The 10,821-nt window shown below is 35.5% G+C and overlaps 3 protein-coding genes across 3 annotated transcripts; 2 read left to right on the forward strand and 1 right to left on the reverse strand.

Moving 5' to 3' along the window:
* The first annotated feature begins 1,493 nt into the window (after nucleotides 1-1,493).
* On the forward strand, nucleotides 1,494-2,740 carry LOC105216744 (enkurin). The gene is made up of 2 exons (XM_011191385.3): nucleotides 1,494-2,456; nucleotides 2,523-2,740. The coding sequence occupies exons 1-2, from the start codon at nucleotides 1,773-1,775 to the stop codon at nucleotides 2,694-2,696; spliced, it is 858 nt and encodes a 285-aa protein (XP_011189687.2). The 5' UTR covers nucleotides 1,494-1,772; the 3' UTR covers nucleotides 2,697-2,740.
* A 2,294-nt stretch (nucleotides 2,741-5,034) lies between these two features.
* On the reverse strand, nucleotides 5,035-7,412 carry LOC105216774 (sorting nexin lst-4). Its single transcript, XM_011191425.3, has 3 exons — nucleotides 6,539-7,412; nucleotides 5,781-6,430; nucleotides 5,035-5,433 (listed from the first exon to the last, which is right to left on the reverse strand). The coding sequence occupies exons 1-3, from the start codon at nucleotides 7,283-7,285 to the stop codon at nucleotides 5,142-5,144; spliced, it is 1,689 nt and encodes a 562-aa protein (XP_011189727.2). The 5' UTR covers nucleotides 7,286-7,412; the 3' UTR covers nucleotides 5,035-5,141.
* Nucleotides 7,413-7,668: 256 nt separating this feature from the next.
* Nucleotides 7,669-10,764, forward strand: LOC105216783 (uncharacterized). Its single transcript, XM_011191437.3, has 9 exons — nucleotides 7,669-7,687; nucleotides 7,762-7,852; nucleotides 8,083-8,328; nucleotides 8,401-8,773; nucleotides 8,831-9,405; nucleotides 9,481-9,787; nucleotides 9,849-10,151; nucleotides 10,272-10,445; nucleotides 10,526-10,764. Exons 3-9 carry the CDS (start codon nucleotides 8,093-8,095, stop codon nucleotides 10,565-10,567), a joined length of 2,010 nt encoding a protein of 669 aa, XP_011189739.2. The 5' UTR covers nucleotides 7,669-7,687; nucleotides 7,762-7,852; nucleotides 8,083-8,092; the 3' UTR covers nucleotides 10,568-10,764.
* The last annotated feature ends 57 nt before the right edge of the window (nucleotides 10,765-10,821 follow it).

Raw genomic sequence — 10,821 nt, forward strand, 5'->3', positions numbered from 1 at the left:
CAGATTTTCGACCGAAATATGCATGCAATCATTGAATCCGTCGATAAACTGCTTTACCACAAAGTTTCGAGTCGAGCTTTCGAGTTCAATGTGAACGTAAATTTTATTTTCGATACGGATTCAATGATTCCGACGTAAAATTTTTCGATCGAATCAAACCATTTTTCGATAAGAATGTTTAGACTCAAATGATTCCCGACAATGTTTGCTTGTAGTATAGTTATGAATCAGTATGAATGTTTCATATTTTCTCTTAAAGAATAAAAAAATAAAGACAACATTTGTCCAATATTTAACTGTTGAACGTTAATACCGCGAGGGCTGAAATTTTTTTATATACGATATGGTTTCAAAGAATCGAACCGAAAACGAAACAACTAAAAAATATATTTAAAAAAATAGTTTATCTTATTAAATAGTGCAATATGTTAAAATATAATCCAAAATATAAATCAAATCGATCCGAGTAATATTCTAAGAGATATAACTACCCTTTAGAAGTTCCGCCCATCATACCACGTCAGTACTAATGTAAAACTTTAAACGTTCAAAACTCTTCAAAGAAACTTCCAAGTCCTTGGACACGATAACTCAAAAAGTTATAAAGCGATTTTCAAATTTTGCACACATTTTTGGAATAACATTATCTAGTTAGTGAACGAATTATACTTTTGTTATAATTATTTTTTTTCGATCCATTAGATTAAAATTCTGTCAAAAATTCCAATTTGAATATTTTCCATTTACTATCGAAATATTTTTGGTTTATTGTTTTTTGATGAACCAATCATGAGTTATGATAACCACGATAAAACATTTTATTGGACACGTCGTGAGAGATGAGGTGCCAACAGCTGAATTTTGAACTTGCATCTTTGAAATATATGATTGTATATATTTAAAAAAAATTGTAAAAATATCCTTGTTTTTAACCTCTGAAACCCACCTAACCCCTTAAGACGTAAATTAAAAACCAAACAACGAAAGTCATTAGTGATCTTAATGCAAATTAGCCTATCAGAACGTATGTACGCTATAGCTCCGTTCCAATTGAGTGAACGGAACTGATTTTATATCCCACAAAAACTATTTGGTAAACCTATGGAAACCGTACCCATAACAGGTGCGACCAGGAAAACGTAATAGGCTGTGATTTGTTGATCAATCGCTTTTTTACTGATGGTCAATTGGTAACGTTGGATTGAACTTTGTTGGAATGAACTACATATATTGATGTTATGACTTACCGGTTTGGTGTTTGAACTGAACTATATTGATTTTATATTCAAAATTCATAATTACACGCGAATAGTTACTAATTTCTACAGAAAAGGAAAAACTGTTGTGTTTTACATACATACTAAGACTAGTCAATAGCAACAACCTTTCGAATCAAAGATTTGTTGTCATGGCGTTTGTGTTTCAACGCCTTAAATTTCGATTTATTGAGGTTCCACTTTACTTTAAGTAACTAAGCGACAAAGTGCACCTTTTTTTTTGTTTCAAATAACAAATTTATTGACTTACCCTAACGACGTCTTCGAAACAATAAATTTCCAACGCTTTGGCAACAAATTAGTTGAAAGTATTCAAATCAAGACTTCAAAGAGTGAGACCGCGTCAACATATTATATTTTGTAGAAAATTATTTATACAACCACAGCAAAAGCCCCAGCATTTGCTTTTTATCATATCATATCATATTCGTACTGGAGAGGTAAAGTAACTATTTGAATTAAAAACAAAAAACAAAAAAATTCAGCGCTTACACCATGTCGCTTGTCTACATAACACGTCACTATGAGAATATCAAAAACATCGAAAACACCGCCGATTATTATCAATTCATGAAGTCCAGCTCTATTGCGAAACCTGCACGATCCAATAGGAAAAAGGATAAGTCCAGAGCTGTTATCAAATTGCCGGACGGTAAGAAGTTATTAACCGACTCTAAAAAGAGTGAGCACAAAACCATGGGCTACAGTGAGACACCACTAAGTGAACCATGCGAGTTTTTGCGTAAAAATGGTGGCGTCAAGTGGCAGAGAAAACGAGATCACATCTGTCCCAAACGGGATGAGCCTGTGGTGCCTGTACCACGTTTGGAAGATCTAAAGAAGGAGAGACAAAAGCGTGAAAAAGAGAAGAAAAAAGTCAATTTCATTAAGAAGAATGCGCAATGCATTAAGAATGCGCCAGGCAAATGGCATCCACCGAAATATATTGACTTCCACACAGGCACACCACGTAACTTGAAAAATTCCGGACTTGTGCCACAATATGTTTGTTCCGAAGCCTACGGCAAAGTGCCGTGTTACTTGCGTTTGCATAAAAAGATAGTGTCGGACAAACCCGAAATATGTAAGATAGAACAAGTGCAGTTGGCTGAGCGTTGCAAGTTCAAGGATGCCAGTATTCGTCAGTTACCCTTGGAGGAGCGCGATAATATTTTGAAGGTGCGAGGAAAAGGGCTATAGCAAATATTTTTTTATTATTTATATTTATATTTATTTTATTTATAGGGTCTAAAGCAACATTTCAATGACGTCTTCAAAGCTTACCAAGCGGGTTCTTTGCTAATTGACAACATTTCGAAGCGTTTGAGAAAGTCAAATTTGGAAAAGGAGTTACGCCAACTGGAACATGACATTTTTCTTCTAGAATCCAATCCAATCATATTTGTATCTGAATTTTAATTAACAATAAAATGCGTAATCTGAACAATTTCTGTATAATAATTGCTGTATTTTCAATTATTTTTTTAGTATATATTAATGTAACAATATCAAGAAAGACTTCCTAAAATTTGTATTAAATATTTTTATAAGGCACTGGTGATACACATAGTAATAGTGAGAACAATTCTGCTCTATGGTGCTATTGTGTGGTGGTTAGTTAGTGGAAAGGGTTCAGCGAGTCGCTGCGCTTTGTATAACGGGAGCTCTAAGGACCACCCCTAAGGCGGCTCTTTAATGGGTACTTAATCTGAAGCCGATAGATCTCTTTGATATATAACCTTTGGGCATAGCTGGGTGGGTAAGAACAGTCTGGAAGTATCGACTACTTGACCCCATTGCTGAGCTGGGAAAGAAGATTCCGAGTGAACCTAGAAAAAGACGGCTGGCGTAAAGGAATTACAGCCTCTTGCTCATATTAAATATATATACTGATGGTTCGAAAATGGAGGACGGGATAGGTGCGGGAATATACTGTCCGGAGTTAGGTGTAAGGCAGCCTTTCAAACTTCCGAACCACTGCAGTAGATTTCAAGCGGAAGCGTTTGCTATTGGGTAAGCCGCGGAGCTAGCCCTCAAAGCAGCAGCCGGCTACTCCATAGTCAATATCTACGTGGACATTCAAGCAGCAATCAAGACAACAACCTCGGGTCTCATTTCGGCCAAAAGTGTTTTGGATATCAGGGTGGCAGTAGAGTGTGTTGCCAGAAGCTTGTGTCTACACTTCTACTAGGCTTTGAAGGCAACGAGATTGCCAAGAGGGGTGTCATCCAGAAACGTGACCGACATTGGCAAATCCATGTACTGTCTATACGATGATCTGAACAGGGGTTTGACAAGAAAAATTTTAACACGTTGGAAAAGATACAAGAGAAACAATGGAGTATCTCTTGTGCACTTGTCCTTCATTGTCAAGGCAACGTCTTCGGTACTTTGGGCCTCACAATATGAGAATCTGGAAGATGTATTGTTCACGTCAAGCGCAGGCATCCTAAAGGATGACAACTCATTACCAAAAACTTATATGTGTGTGTGTGGCTTATTGGCCTACCAGTATAACCTAACCTAACTTTTTATAACATCTATTCGACATAGTTTTCTCAAATAAAAACTTGCATTTATAACCCATCTGTTATCCATTAAATGATATAGGACGGGTGTATCCAATCGGAAAGGACTGAATTGTTTTATGCAACAACATTATCAAGAAAGGCTTCCTAAAATTTGACATTGATAACACCATATCTCTTCCTTTGAGTGGTATCTTGGGAGACAAACCACTACCCAATTTAAACAACATACAACTGAGAACTGCTAATTCTACTTATACCAATTTGTTAAAAAGAACAACTCAATTTCGTTCAGTAGTGCAGTACACATGTCGATATATAGTCTACAGCAAGCCTTATGATGAAGTTATTTATTCGACCTCATAAAAAATGTGTTTTTCGCACTAAATATTAGCAGGTCAACAGCTCCAGTTTCTACCAGCAACAACAGCTATTACTCAAACGGCAATCGCAAGCCTAATTAACAAGAACGAAGACATTACATATATATTTAGGTATATATGTATGTAATTATATACAGCGTGACATTCAAATGCATTTCTGAAACTTCTCCAATTATTTTTATATGCTGCAAGATATACAGGGCAAGAAGGCAATGACTCACAGAATTTAATTGTTTTTTAATTATTGTTTGATGGCAGCACAACTTCATTTAAGTTCTTGTGTATATTGTACTTGTATATTTGCATATAAAATATATAATATTTAACACTTTAGTAGTACGCTCAATAGTTTAGATAATATTCACAATATATAAAATACTATAAATGAAACAAATACAATTAATTGAGTCGTTCAAGAACGAAAAGTACCCAAGTTGTAAATGCATGTATGAAATTAATAAATTGCTATACATAGTTCTACATCAAAAGATTGCACTATTAAATATTTTTGAATACACGGACATAATCACATTAACGTTACAATTTTCAATAATAATTTCTTTTGCATTGCATGCTTTGTATGCATTGTAAGCATGTAGGTATGTATATATTTTTGTATGTATATAAAAATAAAACTCATTCTTATTATATTATTATTATTATGATTTTTGTTTCAAGTGCCACAATTACTCGTATTCATGTCAGTTTGCTAACTTGCAATTCATTCCCACATAAAATAGCACTTGCAGCTTGGGCACTTACGTTTTCGCCGATGCAATTAGAATTTGATGAATATGTTTATGAAACTTTGTTTTGAATAGTTTTGTTGTGCTGTGCTGCTATTAATGCTATTGTCGTGATCTCACACACTTAGTAAACACACACATCCACCAAAGCAGTTGGATAAAAGCGGCCATAGTTTAGGGGATCAACGATTTGTAATTAGAACATTTTTAGTCAAATTGACGATAAGCTTCTTGCAGCCTATTAACGACATTTGAATAGAACTTAATTTGTTCTTCTATAAATGATTTAAGCGCCTGTTTCATATGTGTGTCACGTTCCTCTTTAAAATGCGACATTTCAGCCATTACAGCATAGGAAATAACATCGGTACGACGATTCACATCGGTCATTTGGGCATTGCTCATCTTTTGCTCAGCAGTTAGACGTTCGCATTCTTTACGCTTTTGCATTGCACCTTTGTGTGTTGACAGAATGTCAGGGAAACTGTTGAGGACACCTCTGAAATAGACGAAATACATAGAAAATGAAACATTTATATATATATATATATATGTATATGTATATGTAAGTATAAATGCATGCATACATTGCTGAGTGATAAATAAGATTGATATGTGAGTTAAAAAGTGGCAAAGATAAGTACATACATACATATGTATATGACACTAGATAAGCTTTTAAATGCAAACACGATAACAGTAGCAAAAATTATTAATACCATCAAAATAGACTGAAATATTTTTTGCTTTTTATAATAACTTCGAGCTAGATAGGATAGTTGCTCAATTAAATCCATAATATATGTATACATATGGTACAAAAACTAAATTTCAATATTATATTACCTGTAGATATGCAAACGGTCCGAGAATGGTATCCAGTCTGATTTTGGTTGGTCACCAAAGAGCTGTCCGATACCAATGAATATACCACCAACGCGCCCAACACTTTCCGACAACGGTGTTGTTTTTGAGGGTGCGCGACGCTCGTCAATATTTAAGGCCTTTGCTAGGTCCGACATGCCATCACCAATACGTTGGAATTCTTTTTTACATTGTGTTTGATAACGCTTCGCCGTATCATTGGATAATGCTAAGAGATTTCGTACCGAAATATCCATTGCATGCACGAATTGTGAACAACTTTCCATTTGAGCATCTACATGTGATGGCAACAATGTTTTCTCCGGCGGTGATATGGCCCAGCAATAAGATACTCCCACATATGTGTCACGTTCGGCCTTCCTTTTGCCCGATTTCCATGCCTTGTCATCATTGCAGGTCAAGAAATGATGCCACACTTCGCATTGTGACAGTACAGGATGACGACAAACCCAATCCACAAACTCTTGCAATTGCACTCGTCGATGTTCCACAAATTGTTCTTCATAACGTCCAGAAATTTGCTTGTCTGGTAGTGGTGGTATGGGAATGAGGCAAAATTTCTCCACTAAACGTTCGTGTAACCAATCAAAATGTTTGTATCGTCTTGATACCTGCAATTCAAATATTTGAAAATACAATTGGTGTAGAAAAAAATAATTGCATAAGCATTTAATAAGTAAGTAGTGTAAGTGAACAATACAGCTGTCAATAAAACTTACAGATGTATCATTAAAGCTCGGTGTCAACTGGTATGCAATGAAAGTTTTCATTCCTTTAAATTTAGACTCTTTTTTGGGACTGGCCACTATTACGGTGTAACGTTGATGGTTAGTTTGCCAATAACAAAAATTTTCCACATTAGCTATATGCACAATTTCATGTTCCGAAAGCTTTTCCTTATTGCCCAAACCGAGTATATACGAATCCGAACTTTTACCGAACATACCAGACTTTTTCAAAGTGGCTGTGTTGTTTGGCGCAGCTGTAGATGCTAATGAGATAGTATCGTCCATTGGTGCAGCTGGCAGATTTTTATTATCATAATTGCTAGCGGAATGTGAGAGTGTTGTTGCATGTCCTGCATGATTACTAGTTTTTGCCCCACCACTGGGTCCTATTTCGGAATAAGTTTCATTGTCATCATCCCAATCATCCTCCCAATCGTCATATTCATCAGCGGTTTGATCATATCGATTCGATGCATCAGTTGTGGTTGTCGCAGCAGGCACTGCAACAGGACTACTAGTACTAGTTTGGTTGTTATGTTTCTGTGCTTCGGCGGCCGACATCACCTCCACATAGGCCGCTGGAAAAAGACCAACTTTTCCTTGACTATTCTTCCCCTCCCACCAACCTTCTCCAACGTCTGTGCGAGTCACTGCCAGGATTTCACCAACCTTTATTGAAATCTCCGATGAGCCTGGCTCACCAGAGAAATCGTACATTGCACGCACATATGATGTCATTATTAAATAAATTATTAATTTATATGAGTTTTTGAACAATTCTCATATAAAAATAAATGACCAATCTAGCAATGACAAATAGGTGTTGTTCGAAAGTCGTAAGTCGTAATCTTCAAAATGATTAAGTGGTTTCCACAGAGTTGTATTTGAATATAAACAATCGAATCCAAACAGTGACATAAAAATAACACGTAACCGGATCAAGAACGATAATTGTTTAATCAACTATGAAAAACGAATGTAATTATATAGAACAAAATTGAAATGAACAATTTCATTTGTGAAAGTAATAAACGAAAATACACAAGCATGTGGTGGATATGTTTTAATTAAAAATTACAATAAAAATGATTAATTAAAATAACTGATATTAATTAAACTTCTGTACCAATTGGAAGGCAGGTAACCCTTATTGGAAACAATCGATTGTGTTGAATTGTAATTACCATCGCTATGACATTTAATTGCAATTGCAGATTTTATTAATGGAGTTAACTTTGATGCTAAAATAGTGTATTGGCGTGGAAAACATTTCAAAGAATTGCTGCTACGTAAACAATACAACAAGTAAGTAGTTCCCCAACCATCTACCAAGAATTTGCCAACTTACGTGTTGAGCAAGAAATGTTGGTGGTTTTTAACGTAAAGCCGGCTGGGAAACGAAGCCTCATTGGCAAGCGTGAATAAAGGTCGTTTATTAGCAAATGAGGATAGTTTGTTTAAGTGTAAACATTTAATTACTTTTTGAAGTGTCGGAGTGCATACAAGAAATAATTAATAATTATAATTTTCGTTAGGCTCCTTAAAATGTCGAGTCTGGATATATACGACGACACAGAGAACCTTATAAGCAGTGATGAATATAGCGAAGAGGATGATGATGAACTTATGAATGTTGCTATAAGTTCGCAGCAGAAAAACAAGCGTGGAAGCACTGAACGCATATACAATGTACCAGCATCCATGCGTTCCTCCCGAAAAGAACACAGACTGCCGTTCAAAAGAAAATTGTGTAACAAATACAAAGCTAGAGCCTTGAAATGGTAAGTACCATAACCGTGCAGATCTGTAAGCAATTTATTTTATTTTTTTTTTAATTTATATTTGCTCAACAGGCTCAGTGGAAAGGCGAAACGTGAAAAGAGTAAGGAGTATTTACTATGTTTAAAAAGGAAAAATACGCCCGTTATTGAATCTCATACGCGTGAACGTGCATATAACTCGCCAGATAATTATAAGGAAGTTAAATTAACAAATAACTTAGCAGAAACTATAGATTTAGATGAATCTGATGTTGAGGATATCTCTCCTATCAAAAATACAGATGTGTGTAAAGCAGAGCTTGAAGAGGAAATCAAAGAGAAACCAAAGGAAGAAATAATTGCTAAACCTAACGTTATTGAAAAACAAGCAGAAAAAGAGTTGGTAGAAATACAAAACGAACCAGTTGAAAAACCAAATCCGCTACCGGAAATGCCAACAAAACAGGTAATTAAATTTGTATATGTATTAAGCAATGTACTAAAATTTTTCAAAAATTTTAAGGAATCGCCAGCACAAATGAAAGAACAAAAACAAGAGGAACCAAGTTGCAATAAAAGAGCACGCTCTCCTTCGCCTGTAACAGAAGATACTTGTAATGAAAATAAAAAACACCAACCGGAGCGGCCAACTTCCACACAACTGTACAGACAAATCAATGAATTGTTTCCCAAGTACGATGAAGTACTTGGAAATCATGTAAAACATAATAACACTACATTGGATGCTCTCGATGAGAATATGACACGTTTAATGCTGGACATACAAACTTTGAATGAAATACTTGAAGCAAAAGAGACCGAATGGAATCGACTGCAGAACTTGAAAAGAGTTAAAGAGGAGATACTTGCACGCTTAGAACGAAAGAAACATATACTTGGCCTAAAAGATCGGAAATTTGATGAGCACAAATATAATTTGCAAACTTTGAAAGAGCTGGAAACGTATCTATCGGAGTCACAGCCGTCAACGTCAGTGAATGTTGGGCTCTCCACGACACATCAACTCATTGAAAATCGTGCAAGTATGAAAAGGGAAGAGTTACAAAGAGAGCGCAACAACACAAATCGGTTGCAAAGGTAAGTGGACACTTTTTTCCTTTTAATATTACAGCTATATACATTAATATATATTAACAATTTTACTCCTTGCAGCATACTAATATCGAACAACATTCTACAGCGTGCAGATACCTCTACCTATGATATGGATAATACGAAAAATGACGTATCTCCCATCCATCAAACAGCGTTTAACGATGATAGCCCAGAGCTGCACAAGTATCAGTATTTGGAACAGAAAATGAAATCGAAGATCGGGCGACAGGGACCATTTGTGGATGTAAAAAGTATGGTTGCTGATTTTCGACAACAAAATCCCGTTGTCTTCCCGCGCGTTGGCAAACGTATTAAAACCAACGATGGTAATTACAGCGTCCGAGCGCTGAGTACGCCGCCAAATGTGAGTTTTTTTGTTGATTCGCATAAGCAAATTTGAGTGTAATGTTTGTATGTCTTTGCAGTGTGTTGATCCCAACAGCGTGTATATGGAGTCGTCGTATAACTGCAACGGTTCCAATTATACACCAACATTAGAAAAATTGCTCAGTACAACGTCGCGCAACAACAGCTCCTTACACAGCAAACCCAGTGCACCAGCAACACAAGGATTTAAATTTAATACAGAAAGCCAAAAAAGTTACTATCGTCTGCAGAGTGATAATGGCTGTAATGAAATTTCAATAACGCCAGTGAATTGCGTTAATCGCTACCCACAAAGAATACAAAATTCCAAATCGGGACTACTACGTACGGCACTAGATGTGGTGAGTATGAGAAAAAATGTATAAATTGTGTTAAAGACTTAAAGACTTTTTTTATATATTATATATAATCCATTTCTATGTAAATGATTTAAATATTATGTCCGTTTTTGTCATCTATAGAATTCCCAACACAATCAATACTACGACATGTCCAACTATGTAAAATCCTCACACAAAGCTATGCGCAATATGCACGACAGTGATTTGCAATTGTGTCAAGAGTGTAAAATGCATGAGGCGCGCTTTGTTTGTGCTGGTTGTGGCAATCAATGGTACTGTAGCAGAGAGTGTCAGGCAAGTTTACCCTCACATATGTATATGCATACTGTTAAATTATAAAAACACTTTAAAAAACTTATCTTTGTTTTCTATAGGTTTCCGCTTGGGATAAACATTCAGATGTGTGCAGTGAGTGAAATGCGCAAAATCAGTTTCACTCACACAATTGACGCCGTAAACATTTATGTGTTTTTTCATAATAATATTATAAATATGTATGTCTTTAGCTTATAGAATTTCAGATTATTTCCTAAAGTTTCCATGACTTAATGGCATCTTATACTAAAAAAAAAAAATAATTAAATAAACACAAAACCATATAGCATTAAAGTAATTTCGCTTGATTTTCTACTTTTTTCGAAAAAGAATATTTATATCGATAAAATACTTT

The sequence above is a fragment of the Zeugodacus cucurbitae genome, chromosome 4, assembly GCF_028554725.1.
Source record: "Zeugodacus cucurbitae isolate PBARC_wt_2022May chromosome 4, idZeuCucr1.2, whole genome shotgun sequence".
Lineage (NCBI taxonomy): Eukaryota > Metazoa > Arthropoda > Insecta > Diptera > Tephritidae > Zeugodacus > Zeugodacus cucurbitae.

Excerpts from the sequence above, each read along its gene's own strand:
- LOC105216744 (XM_011191385.3), top strand. The coding sequence starts at position 1,773 with ATGTCGCTTGTCTACATAACACGTCACTATGAGAATATCAAAAACATC. Across the intron at positions 2,457-2,522 it reads AGCGCGATAATATTTTGAAG|GGTCTAAAGCAACATTTCAA; the intron begins GTGCGAGGAAAA and ends TTTTATTTATAG.
- LOC105216783 (XM_011191437.3), top strand. The coding sequence starts at position 8,093 with ATGTCGAGTCTGGATATATACGACGACACAGAGAACCTTATAAGCAGT. Across the intron at positions 9,788-9,848 it reads CGCTGAGTACGCCGCCAAAT|TGTGTTGATCCCAACAGCGT; the intron begins GTGAGTTTTTTT and ends ATGTCTTTGCAG. Across the intron at positions 10,446-10,525 it reads ACTGTAGCAGAGAGTGTCAG|GTTTCCGCTTGGGATAAACA; the intron begins GCAAGTTTACCC and ends TGTTTTCTATAG.
- LOC105216774 (XM_011191425.3), bottom strand. The coding sequence starts at position 7,285 with ATGACATCATATGTGCGTGCAATGTACGATTTCTCTGGTGAGCCAGGC. Across the intron at positions 6,431-6,538 it reads CGAGCTTTAATGATACATCT|GTATCAAGACGATACAAACA; the intron begins GTAAGTTTTATT and ends TTTGAATTGCAG. Across the intron at positions 5,434-5,780 it reads GACCGTTTGCATATCTACAG|AGGTGTCCTCAACAGTTTCC; the intron begins GTAATATAATAT and ends CGTCTATTTCAG.